The sequence below is a fragment of the Peromyscus eremicus genome, chromosome 7 (genome assembly GCF_949786415.1).
Source record: "Peromyscus eremicus chromosome 7, PerEre_H2_v1, whole genome shotgun sequence".
NCBI classification, from domain to species: Eukaryota; Metazoa; Chordata; class Mammalia; order Rodentia; family Cricetidae; genus Peromyscus; species Peromyscus eremicus.
This window is the reverse complement of record NC_081422.1, coordinates 3,046,589-3,060,355: the sequence shown is the minus strand read 5'-3', so window position 1 is coordinate 3,060,355 and position 13,767 is coordinate 3,046,589. Positions and strand designations below refer to the sequence as shown.

General features: G+C 37.7%; 1 protein-coding gene across 1 annotated transcript; it reads right to left on the bottom strand.

Annotated features, from left to right (window-relative positions):
- Window positions 1-3,081: 3,081 nt before the first annotated feature.
- Casp1 (caspase 1) lies at window positions 3,082-13,256 on the bottom strand. Its single transcript, XM_059267272.1, has 10 exons — window positions 13,137-13,256; window positions 12,265-12,531; window positions 11,941-12,003; window positions 8,792-8,904; window positions 7,983-8,156; window positions 7,264-7,498; window positions 6,647-6,787; window positions 4,189-4,298; window positions 3,638-3,741; window positions 3,082-3,181 (listed from the first exon to the last, which is right to left on the bottom strand). Exons 1-9 carry the CDS (start codon window positions 13,141-13,143, stop codon window positions 3,643-3,645), a joined length of 1,209 nt encoding a protein of 402 aa, XP_059123255.1. The 5' UTR covers window positions 13,144-13,256; the 3' UTR covers window positions 3,082-3,181; window positions 3,638-3,642.
- Between the last annotated feature and the right edge of the window lie 511 nt (window positions 13,257-13,767).

The window sequence follows — 13,767 nt, the reverse complement described above, 5'->3', positions numbered from 1 at the left end:
AGAGTGACTAATCACCACTATGTGTGATATCCTCTGAACAAAGACTGCTCCTTGCTCATAGAGGCAGTTTCAGGCTTTAATAGAATGCATGCTTGACCACATGATCTCAGCAAAGAGGTGTATCAGGGACATGGTTAGAGAATGGGCCAAAGACAAAGTTTGTGGTGTGATCAATTTTGAGGCTATAGGGAATGTTGGATTAGATGGGATGGGTTAGAAAGGGGCATGTGGAGGGCCTTTCTCTCAGCTCTTTCTTAACCTAACAAATGCTGTTGAGTATCACAAGTGAATATCTGTTCAGTGTCATGTGTGTCTGCTAATTATTCCATATTTGCTAGGGGTGCTGACTGTTTTACCTTCACAATGAGATTTTGAAATTTTAAGGTTCTGGACCAAATCAATATTTTCTTTGAAACCCTGAAGTATAACAGCATGTAGAAATTGCTAGGTTCTTGTGAAAGCCTCAATAGTAGTAAGCACTTCACTTTGAAATGTCATTTTTCATTTTGGCTGTCACCTTCCCAGTTCTATTTCCTATATCTCTTCTGCTGAGCTCTAAATTCTAGGAATTCACACACCTGTGGTGAAGATATCAATTTTATATGTGTATAGAGAAAGACAAGCAAATGATACCTTAAAAGAAATAATGGTGCCCAGCCAATTCAGCCTCAAGAGCCAAGTCTAAGAATTCTGTTGACACCCTGGCTACTAAGGGATTCTGGGAGGTAATATGAGAAATCCATGGAGTCTGCTTAAAAGGTGAATGAATTTATTAGGGGAGAAAACTCACTACAGCATGGGAGATTTATTGTAGGGTCCTGGAAAGCTGAGGTACAGTCCAATGCTGTTCTGCCTGAGACAGTCTACACCATCCAGCCCATGAGTGAGAAAAGAATCCAGCATGGCTTACATGCATCTCAGGTTTTAAGGGTAGCCCTGGGCCATGTCCCAAGGGCAAGTACTTCAAGGTCATAGGTAGGTAGGATAGTTACCTGCTACATCTCTAGGGGTAGTATTATAAGGTCAGAGACAGAACAGCTATTCACTACATGTCCTCCTTTTGTTTAAATAAGAAAATTCTAACCTAATACAAAACTATATACAATAGGCACAATTATCAAGTATTGTCCAGGAGAGGGGAAAGGTAATAACATAAACAAAATAGAAATACAACCAGCAAGAGCAACATCAAACAAGAGACACATACTAAAATCTAGAAGTGTCCAGAATATAGGTAAATGGCATGCTACAGAGATACTCTGATAGTTGTTCTATCCTAAAGAATCTAACTTTATTATCTGAAATATTCTTAGCAAAGATATATGAGAGGATTATAACTGTAACTATCTAGTCTTCAACCCAATCAAAGACTTGAGAAGGAAAATAGTATTACCTGAGAAAACAGGAAGTGCAAACAAGCAACTTCTGAAAAAAATTTGAGAATAGACAGAGACAGCTAGCAGCCTGGACAGTCACCTAAAGATTCTCAGCACAATTGGGGCATCCATTTTTGACTAAAGGACTAAAATATCTGACAGACCATTTTCAGAAGCAAGAATTTTGAGTGACCATCTTAACCTGTTTTGGCAAGTTTCAGTAGTCACTTTTCCTTGTGTCCTGCTCATCCAGAAAGGACAGCCTTCGTACTGTCAGCAGTCGAGGCAAGGGCAGTTCTTTGCCCAGCAGGCCATTTTGTGCCAAGAAGAAGACAAACTTTCAAATGGAGTGTCTTAGAAGCCCAGCATTCTCTTAAGGGAGTAGATTGGTCCTTCCAGGAGCAATCGTGTCTCAACATTAACAGAATTCTAAGTTATCAAAACATTTTAAATGTCATGTTCCCTAGGTCTATGAAGCATTTAAAGATTCCTATCCATCTGACGTAAGTTTCTGTAAATCTGGAAAACCTAACTAACATAACTATAGATGACTATTAATCTGTAAGTCTTACCCACCTAAATAACCTAAGGACTAAGGCTTCACATATCAAGGTAAACAGTCTATAAACTGATGTATAGTGTAAGGACAATGACCTCAAAATTGTGACAACACACAAAATATCTTAAACAGAGGTAGAAATGTATAGTGCAATATGATAACAATATCCTTAATATGTATCAATATACAAAATATCCTAAACAAAGGTAGAACATACATACAATATGATAAATATAATTTTCCATTTGTGTCAATATACAAAATATTTCAAACACAAGTAGGAACATGTGTACAATATGACAATTATAGTTTTGAATTTGTATCAATATACAAATTATCTTACATAGGAGTAGAAAAATAGTTTAAATTGTATCAATATATAAGAATCCATAACAGTGCAATTTATCTAAGGCTGATAGTTTGCTAAATTAGTTTCAATTGGTAGATCATGGGACTCTTAATCACAGGGTTGTGGGTCCAGATAATGTGAGAAATCCATGGAGTCTGCTTAAAGGGTAAAGGAATTTATTAGGGGGGAAACTCACTACAGCACAGGAGATTTATCCTGGAAAGCTGAGGTACAGTCTAATGCTGTTCTGCCACTGAGACTGTCTGCACCATCCAGCCCATGAGCAAGAGAAGAAACCAGCCTACATGTGTCTCAAGTCTTAAGGGTAGTCCCAAGCCATGCCCCAGGGGCAGGTACTTCAAGGTCATAGGTAGGTAGGTCAGATACCTACTACATATCTAGGGGTGGTGTTACGAGGTCATAGACAGAACAGTAATTCACTACAGAGAGGGCCAGTTAATTTTCTGCAGTTATATTTCCACTAAGGTATCTACAAGGCTCCAGTGGACAGTCCCTTCCCATGATTGCCCTGATGATCCTGGTTAAACTTGGTAGGTCTCAAAAACAAAAGACACATGGGTCTGTGAAAGGGAATGATAGAGAGGAGAGTAATTACAGTGATAAAAGAATAATAAAGAAGGTATGAAGTTATAGTAATCAAAATGCACTTTATACATGTATAAAATTATCAAAGAATTAATTGAATAAAAAAGACACAAGTTCCTCCTCTTGTGCTCTGAGCATCAAGTCAAGTAAAGGAAAATCCAATAGCAACAGCAACAACAAACAAGGTAGCCTTTCAGTTTTGTTTGAGATTTATTGCATCATTTAGAGAAATGTTGCTTTTAATTGACATGATTCCCAAAACAGGTACAGAATGATGGAATTCTTGGCTTCCTAAGGGAAGAGAAATTACACAAATGTAAGTATTCTGCTGAGGTATATACAGATTATTATATCACCCTGTAATTCTGGTATATACACTCAAAACAGAGAAGAACCAAGGGATTTTTAAGTTTTATTCTACTGAGATGAAATCTAGACACATAGAACATACATAGGCCTCTCAAAATTTTGGTTCACAACAACTAACCTTCAGAAAGACCCATCCAAATCTGAGAGTGTTAAGAAAGAACGCTCTTTGCAGAGAACTGAAAACATGACATCCCTGCAGTGTTTCCTTACTCTCCCCAATAATTATGTCAAACCTAGCAACCTGGACCAGAATCAGTTTTATTAACCTTCGGTGGTCTTTATCCAACCTTTCCCTACTGTATACACACACACACACACACACACACACACACACACACACACACACACACACAAATGATAGACAATGGTACAACATACTTATTTTAATGTCCTGGGAACAGGTAGAAACGTTTTGTCAAAGTCACCCTTTCAGTGGTGGGCATCTGTAAACTATGTTGTGGTTGTTCAAATGAAAATCGAACCTAGAAGAGAAAGGGAGGTTTACAGCCATTATTTTCAGAGAGTAGAATCTTGACTTGAGATGGAAAAAACTGCATTGACTAGCATAACAATAAACAATAACTCAAGGCATTTGTAAGAACCACAGCTATGAGACTATCTCCCAGACTATTACGTTCTCTTGCTAGAATTACAAATATGATGGACACAGGGATATTAGATTCTTTTCCATTTTCTAATAGGGGCAGGATAGCAGCTAATAAAAATGATTATTTCTTAAAGCTTTTGATCACAAAACATTGGCATCATGGAGGTATTGTTGACTAACCAAAAAGAAATAACAATAATACAAAGCTCTTTGGAAAGGACTACATTATTACAAGACAAACATGTCCAGAGCTTTCCCATTAGCACCAGCCTAAATAGCCAAGGACCAGGGAAGTAGAATCGATAAAGCTTCAGAATCCTACCTTTCTGAAAATGTCCTCCAGGTCACAAGACCAGGCATATTCTTTAATGTGTTTGATGAGTTCCACAATGAAAAGAGAGCCTTTGATAGGATGCCTCCAGGAGACATTATCTGTGAATAACATATTCCAAATCTTATGACAGGCCTTACCTTGGATATAGGCCACTCTAACCTTTCCACTCTAGCTGGACACATTATAGAATCTATATTGTATCCTATAAACTGCTTGCCATTTTTCAATGGATATATATAAAATTCAATGAATGCTCCTTCCCTCTTACTCAAGGCAGTTGCTAAATACAATGCAGATTTTCAGATGGTGTAGTTCTTGATGTCAAAGAGCTGAAAATCTAGTAGAGAGGCAGGCCCTAGAGTAAGGGAGTGATTAGGTTGGGAGAATAAGTATCTGAGTGTTTTTTTCCAGGATGCCATGTAATGGCTCTGACTTAAGTCTGTTGCACATTTTGAAATGCAATATTCTTAATTATAAGCTGGGAGTAAATATTTCTACCAAAAAGAGGTATTTGAAAAATAGATAATACACCACAAATATCTGAGCTAGGTAAAGGAAATGAGGAGTAGAAGCAGGTATCTCTGCAAATACTTTGACAGTGAAGAGGATAAAAGGCCAATTTTTTTCCCTAAAAGTCCTACTAAGTCCAGATTCTCTTCCAAAAGGTCCTACTATATGGTTGAGATTTACACAGGCAAATTACAGCTGCATTTGGTAGTGGGTATGGAAGACAAGTGGAGTCTGAACCATTTACAAAGAATAGTGAAGACAGCAAAAGAAAGAGATACAGAAACCAGCAGCATGGATGGCAAGAATGGAAAGAGGAAGAAGACTATAACCAGAGAGGAATGTGTGTGCAAGATGAGAAGAAATGATATAAAGAACAGTTAAATCTAATAATAAAGTTGGCTACATTCTTAAGTTGGAAACGTGGATATTTTGCAATGGTATTTCTAAATTAAATACATTTTTTCTTTGACAATTTCTTCCATATATAGAATGTGTCTGATTATGTTTATATCCTGCCATCTCATTAACTCCCTCCCACTCATAAGCCAATACCTCTCCACTCATATGTCTCTTTCCTGTGTGCATGTCATTTTGTCATTTTAATGATTCATTGAGTGTAATCAGGGCTGTCTGTGTGACCAATGGTATGAAACTATGCATAGGCTTATTACTTGGTATATTTCGGAAGATGATTCTTTATCTGCCAGAATATATCAGTAGCCAATCATTCAGCAAGGCCCTATGAGCCCAGAATGAATCAATAGCCATGATATTTTATCATTGGTTATTAATAATGGAGTGAGATATACATTAAGGCATGAACTAGCCAGTGTAGAAGTAGACTATGTCTGGAGATTGTAACCATTGTCAATAACATAAAATGTAAGCTATTTGATCAGAGGCAGGGCCTTAAGGTTGTATTTGTGTAAAAGAATATAGTCCCCCAAAATGGAAAATTCATGAAATGAAAGACTCAAATGAGTTTTATTTAATACTTAATATAGTAAGTAACTTGAGTTAGATTACAAATTAAAACCTTGATAATAAGAATAACTTAATGTTTAAGTTTTTAGGAACTGTTCGATATTTCATACATATAGCCTTATTCAATCCTTGCCACAATAAGAAGTATATTTGCAAATGATGGTGAGAAATTCAAAGAAATCTCAGGTAAGATAAAACAAATAGACTTAACATAAGATGTAATAATTGGAAGTATTAGGATGTAGTCTGACTATTACTGTTATAAATAATTCAGCATATAACTGAATTATTTATTAATATCTCTTTTCATATATAAAACCATCTCACATTAAACCCTCTTAGCCTCCAATATGTGGCATAGGTTAGCTGGTCATGTTTTCAGGAGGTTGTCCTGTGTCCACCCTCTCAACTACTCATAGCAACATTGGGATTGCAGGTGCTTGTCCAGCTTGGGCTCGGAGGACCTGAGGTCCAGTGATTAATTTTCCTGTCTCCATGTCTTAATCATCAGGATTTTGGAAACACTTCATACCTGTGCACACTGGTGTCCTGACTAAACCCAATGGTGTGCACCTTTCAGATTCTAATGAACTTTAGGGTGCATATTCATCTGTTTATTTCTTTGTTATCCTTCATATTTCTAGGAAAAACATTATGCACCATGGAAGAGTTTACTAATTCAGAAAAAAAATATATGTATATTTTTGTCTCTGTGGGTAAAGTGGATTGAATATGAAGTCATTAAACATCTTATGTAATACTAAGTATGGAGTCCCTTTAACAATAATCCTGACAAATGTCAATCATTCAGCAAGGCCCTATGAGCCCAGAATGAATCAATAGCCATGATATTTTATCACTGGAAAATAATGGAGTGAGATATATATTAAGGCACGAACTAAGCAGTGTAGAAGTAGACTATGTCTGGAGATTACATAAAAAAATTCTTTACCTGGTGTTGAAGAGCAGAAAGCAATAAAATCCTTCTCTATATGGGCTTTCTTAATTCCATCATCTTCCAAGTCCGCATCCACTAGGAATTTCTTTCCAGTGTCTTCTACTGAATCTTTTACCAGCACCACTCCTCGGTTCTCTAGGAAGACAAAATTCGTTTTATGTTACTAACAATTTCCAAGGGAATTACTGTTTCCTTGAAATTTTTATTAAACTCTATTTATAAACATATTAGTTGGCTTTTAGTCATATATATTTGAAAGTGAGTACATACACATATGTGAATATAAATGTATATGTATGTATATATATGTGTGTGTGTGTTTTATAGGAATGTTTCAATGATTCTTTTTTCTCTTAATCTTTAAATGGACTCCAATAACATCCAAAGATCAATATGTATTCACTGACTGCTGATAGTGATATTCTCCAGTGAAAAATGAAGCAAATATTGACCAACTTGAAATACAATCTACAGAAGGCATTATTAACTGTGTAGTAAAACAGATGTTTGATATTTACATATCAACCCCCAAACACTGGAAAGTACTGTCTACATATAAATGATAAAGTCAGACTGTTAATGTCCTGTTAATTTAAACTATCAGAACTCACCCCCACGGCAGGCCTGAATGATGATAACTTTGGGCTTGTCTTTCAAGCTTGGACACTTCAAAGTATTCATCATTCGAAAGATAGTGTCAACTTTTAAAACATCTGGTACTTTATCAGAGTATGTCTTCCCACATATTCCTTCTTGGATACCATGAGACATGAATACAAGGAAAGTACTGTCAGAAGTCTTGTGCTCTGGGCAGTCAGCAAATTCCTTTACCACTTCAGTCATCTCCTGTAAGAGACCAGATCAGTGATTTTAGATGAACTATCATTACACTGTGAGATGTCACTAGAAACAGTAAAGGGAGTCCTTGAATAATTCAATGAAAATGAGTGACATGGAGAAGAAAATATCTAATTTTCAATTTTATGAAAATCAAGGCCATAAAGATTATAAAAAGCCATCCTGAGATCATTCAACTGGTAGAAATATTTTCCAATTAGATGTTACAGGAGACTGGCTAAAGCATTTAGCACTTGACAGGCATGTGTAATACTCAGTAGCTCCTCACCAAAGGATACCATCATTACAAACTTTTGCTACTATAACATGTTTTCCAGCATTATCTAGCAAGACTTAAGTTTTCTGCTATAATAACATGTTTTCCAGCATTATATAGCAAGAGTTAAGTTTTCTGCTACTATAACATGTTTTCCAGCATTATCTAGGGGTTTGAAAGATATGGACATTGTTTTCATATTATGAGCAATACTACCTGAGCTGTGAGATTTTCTTTCTCTTTCACAGTATATCCCAGATCCTGCAGCAGCAACCTCATTTCTCTGAGGTCCACATCAGCTCCATCCCTCCTAGGAAGGTATTCAAACTCTGTGTTGCAGATAATGAGGGCAAGACGTGTACGAGTGGATGTATTCATTATTGGATAAATCTGTATGAAGGGCAGATTGAATGAAAAGCCTTGTTTAATTCAATGTCTACTTTATGTGCTTATGGTAGTTCCTAGTTTCCTCCTCTTAATTCTTTCAAGAAAACAACGTTATGAAGATTAGTTTAAGAACAGGAAGGGAATTGATTCTTAAGTCAAGGTGCTAATAGAATTTCCAAACTTCCACATGGTCTCTGAGCATCTACCCTTAATTTTGAAAGTAAAATTTTGAAAAGCAAAGCTAGGTATCTGTAAATTGTAAAACCGATTCCTCCAATTTTTTACTGACTCTAGACATAATATTGACCCATACCTGATTCAGTTTCTGAATCTCTAATATGGGTCATTTTGAAGGTTAATATAAAGTGTGTGGAGTAATATTTGACTCACAGTAAGTATCTAATGTTAGCCACTGATTTTGCTATTGCTATTATGGTATACCAAGGAATTGGACCAAATTTGTAAAACTCCAAATCAAACCTGAGATTCTAGGGGGTAGGGAACTTTTATGTAAGGCAAAGTGGCTCATGGAGTCTCTGGGACATTTCAATGAAAATGGCTGTGACAAAGAAGCACTGCCCTTCAGGATGGCCTCAGTATTCCTCAGCTCACTCCATCCCAGATTCTGTGCACAGCACCTCTGAAGGGTTTTCTTCCCGTATCCTCTGGGCTCTTTCTAAGGAGCATAACTTGAGGGTCCCACTTGGTCCTGGGAGTGTGCTGCCTTCTTTGTTCTGTTCTTGGTTTGTTTCTGTAAAAGACAAAAATACTATGAATGTATTGAAGCCTGGCGCTCTCACATCAAGTCTCTTACAGTCTTATCTATGTGTGAAGATAGGTGAGGACAACCCTGGGTTCATTACCACACTGTAGAACAAGATACACACCATCATTAATGGGCAGATTGCAAGCCAGAGATGCCCAGTGGTGTGATCTAGGATCTATCTTGTGATTAGTAATTTGACAAATATTTTAGAAAAGAACAAAGCACAGAATATTAAGATTTTTACTTTATTTTAGAAAGTATTTGAAGCCTAAGATGAAATTTCATGCAGGGGGAGGTAGAAAATATATCTTATTTAATTCCATTGAAAAATTTAAAAAACACATGTTTACCTATTCTCTTTTAACATGTATACAATAGTAGCCATCACATTAAGTACTTTTTTAGAAACGATTCTCTATCCTCTCCCTCAGGATCACTTTCTATTGCATGTGTACATTAACCAAAGAAGGAACAACATTGAATATATTTACTAGAATGAACGTGAAGTAGTATGTAAGTGCTAAAATTAATGTGCAAATTTTGTGAATTCATATCACTCATTGTTTGCACAAACTTATGAGGGAGAGCTTTCACAATAGTTTCTATGAGCTCCTGGAGCTCCTATTGGATCCCAACTTCAATATCTTCAAATCAGGTGATGTACTTCTAAATAATTTGATGTACACTTGGTATATTTTCAAAATAGAATAAATTATTTAGGTACTTAGAGAACAGAAATGAAGCAATTAAAATGAGGATATTTTGATTAATTTTAAAAGGTGTTAGATAAATTGTATGTTTAGCAAGTTGGGCCAAGTCATCAAAATGTGTTGACTGTAGAAAAGAATATAAACTACTTAGAAATAATATACTGGAAAAATATGGAAAATACTCATTAATTGGAAAAAGATATCTTGCTTCTGCACAAATAATTATAAAGGAACAACAAATTAAACAAATATTTATTTATAATAGAGGTATTTTTAAGTAATTGAATAAAGTATTCAAGTATATAGGAATGTCACACTACATGAAATATAGAATAAAACATGTAGATTAATTATCATTAATAGATCCAGTAGAATAATTGGGTGTTTTTTTAAATACTTGCCTTTCTGACTTGAGAGGAAGCATTGTTTTGTGGATGAAACTATTTCAGAACTATGGTGGAAAACCTCTCTTGCAACATGCAACACTAGTCATTTCCTAAGAAAGACATGAGCTTATTCAAAACTAACATTATTAGCAATGGATCTGGTGTGTGTGGATCATCAACTTCCATAAGGTGGCGGTGCCATTTCAGTGAAGACCACTGAAATATTAATGTGGTTTCTGTCATTTGGGACATAAATGTTTCCTGTGGTAGCTCTAATATTGTGTAAATTAAGCTTATTAAAGTGGTTTCTGTCATTTGGGACATAAATGTTTCCTGTGGTAGCTCTAATATTGTGTAAATTAAGCTTATTTTTGCTTTTTTTTTTCCAGTAAAGGTTTATTGTACACTCTCAGAATCTGTCTATAACATGCACCCACCCTGTGCCACTAAGATATCCTTGTTATCAGCATTTCAGAACGTATTGTCTGAATGATCAGATGTAAGCAATAGAAGACACACGTGTTTGGTGTGTGACGCATCTAAGCTGAGTTTAAAAAGTCTCCTACAATCTTCTCACATCCTTTCCAATGTCTCTCACAGGACGGCTGGAAACACAGTTCTGCTAGTTCGGTCTATTGTAGGTATGTGAAACAGTGTGGAATATCTCTGGTGTGGAAGAGTGTTGTAGTTTAGTGGTGGTGAGAACGAATCACACCATGCAACAAATCCACGTTGAAGGTTTATTGAGAGGGTTGGGGAGAGAGGGGATTCCTGGAGACCTGCCTCTGAGAGAGAAGTGGTGCAGAAAAAGGGAGGGGGGATGGGTGGCACTTGCTTTTAAAGGGAGTTTAGGGAATGCACATAGAGACTCTGGAGCCACTTAGTGCAACCGCAAAGATTATGTAGTGAGGTATGGCCACAGTATCCTAGGATGGCTAGGCATCTGCCTGAATACTGACAACACATGCATGCCAGAGGTATACTTAGTGGCTGCAGCTGGGGGCCTTGGGGATAGGCCAGGTGGTGCCAGAAATGCTAACAAAGAGAGCTGCTTGCTCATTGAGAATGACTTTTATAATCTTCTCGAATAAGGAACAACCTTCTATAATGTAAGAAACACTATGAATATTGACTTTCTAACTGAGCTCCATATTATCTTAATAAAGGTTTGCGTCATCATTGCTATGCTTAAAATATTGGTAGCTTTAATTCAGTGATAAAAAAATACTATTAAATAAATATTCATGTAATATTTATTTGTTCAAGTTCAATTCAATCAGAACTATCGTTTTTCATGCTTATTATTCTTGAAGATTTTATAGAACAATGTCTAGAGTACAAGTGGCATATGATAACTATTTTTCTAATGACCAAGAAAATTATAGCTGACATAGATAACCGTAGAGAGAGTAATGATTGGCAATTACTGTATGCTATAAATAACAGGTGTGTGATAAAGTGCGGGAGGACTTGAGAGGGAACCCATTAAAACTTAGTCACACACTGAAAGTTGGTAGGAGAGGAAAAGAAGAGCTAAGACTGCATCTTGGGTTTCTCATTTGAACAACAGCTGATGAGGACAGCTTTAGCAAAGGCAGAGAACACTGAAAGGAAGTAGGATGGGGAAGACTGAGAAGCTTGTCTGCGTTGGAGTTAGAAACTCATATCCAGAGGAGACGGGAATATGTGTACTAGGCACTTGAATGTAAGGTTTGGTACCCAACTAGGGAGTTAAGACTTGAGGGACAAATTCCGAAAGCTTTACTATAAATATGGGTGGTAAAGCCATGAGAACTGATTTGCTTGAGTAAGATATGTAGAGAATAGAAGGAGGAAAATCATAGAATCAATGATTGGGAGTTACTCATATCCCCTCAACTTAGGTTTACCCCATGAAGATAATAGCCAAAAAGATTAGGGTCTACCTGAGGAAGAAGGAAGTCCTCCCTGGAAATTATCTGTCCTGATGGAATTTTCAGCTGGTGAACCTGAAGAGAGGCAAAAGCAATTAATTCACCATTCAAAGGTAATCTTGGTTATACAGCCAGTTGGGGGCCAATATGAGCTACATGAGACCAGGCAGAAGGAACAGGAGAAACAGAGACAGGAGATATGATAGGGCCAGGGACACAAAAATGGACTTTGGAGTCTGAGGTGAGGGAGTTCTCTTCAAACCGCATAAGGAACATGTAAATCAGATATTGGTTATAAAACTCACTCTCAGTTTAGTCTGACATACAGGCTCTTACCCAATTCAAGCTCCAGAACTTCTGCCAGGTAGACGTCTTCATTACAAATGTAAGTGATAAAGATTTGGCATGCCAGAGGCCCCTTTTTAGTGACAGAATCACACAGGTCCCGTGCCTTGTCCATAACAGTCGCATTTACAGCTTTTATTCTCTCCATCTCTCCCTGGTTCAGCACTTTCTTCTCCAAAAGTTCATCCAGCAAGCCATTTATTGTCTCTGCACCCACTGAACGGATGAACTGCTTCCTCTTTGCCTTGAGGATGTTGTCTGTTTAAGGCAAAAAGACTTTTCAGGTCAAGAAAACAACCACGTGTCCCTTTCATGTTGTAAAGAGGGCATAGCCTCTTTCAGACTGAATCAGTAAAATGTCTCTTTCACATACATCCCTTATCCCTTTCTTTTTGCTATCTCTGTTCTCTGTTCTCCCTCAACATTACACAGGAGCATATAGGGGGAGGCAGGAGTACCAAGTTACTGTCTTTCTGTTAGAGCTCAAGAAGCATAAAGCCTCATCCCGGTTTCACATGTTCTCAAATCAGATGAATAAAACAAAGAAATAACGATAAACCATTCTCCTTTGCAGCCTACATCTCTGTGAGTCATCTGGTTCCCTCTGTCAGACTAGGGACACATAATAGTTAAGACTGCAAAATGGCACAGGATGCAAGTAAAGCACCATTTCCTCTCAGGCCCTGGCCTTTGCTTTCTGTGGCTTTAAGAATCTTCTGTGCAAATTTCTTCCACACAGTCTTCCCCTTCCCCAGATTCAGCTCAAGTAAATATCTGCAGAAGCTGCTGATAGCTTCCAGAAAAGCCCCCTTCCAAACGACTTATTCACCAAATTAGCCCCTTTAACAACAGGGAAAACTCACCAGCCATGGTGCTTCTCTCCTACCATCCAGAGCTACTGAAACTGAAAGTCCGTTTCCACCAGGGCGTGAATGCAGATTGAGCAATAACCCCTATTCATGTGTGCGCATGCTTCCTTCCCTAATCAGACTTACTCTTCTGAAGCTCAGTTTGGCAAGGAGTCAACCTTGGAAACCATCTTTCCACAATACTTGGAATCGCTCCTGGTAGGAAGGGAGTGTGTCTTAGTCATAAGCAAAGAATGAGCTAGGACAAGGCAACAAGTTTAAGGCAGGAAGGTTAGAAAGGGAAGATCTGTGGGATCCACAGGAAATGGGAACTGGGGTGCAGGGAACGCTGCTACAGTTGTTCCTGCTGCAGAGCTGAGGATGAGACTGGAGACTGGATCTGGGAGAACAGAGGGAGAAGAGATCTGCAGTCAGTTGACCTGGTTTTCTGGCCTGTGAGGTCTGTGAGTCAGCAGGGGCACCAGCTGGAGGAGGGGCTGTAGGAAAGCCAGGAATGGTGCAAGGGAAGTTGGGAGGAGATGCTCTGTGGGATCTACAGGAAATGTAGCCTGGGAGGTGGGACATGCAAGGGAGGCTGCAGCTGGGCTTTGTTACAGAGATAGAGATGAGACTGGGGGATTGCATT

What these genes read in the sequence shown, in the direction of transcription:
- Casp1 (XM_059267272.1), bottom strand. An exon ending in GGGAAGAAAACCCTTCAGAG is followed by an intron (nt 8,157 to 8,791) that starts GTGCTGTGCACA and finishes CCCTTCATACAG; the next exon opens with ATTTATCCAATAATGAATAC. An exon ending in TGGAGGACATTTTCAGAAAG is followed by an intron (nt 3,742 to 4,188) that starts GTAGGATTCTGA and finishes TTTCTCTTCTAG; the next exon opens with GTTCGATTTTCATTTGAACA.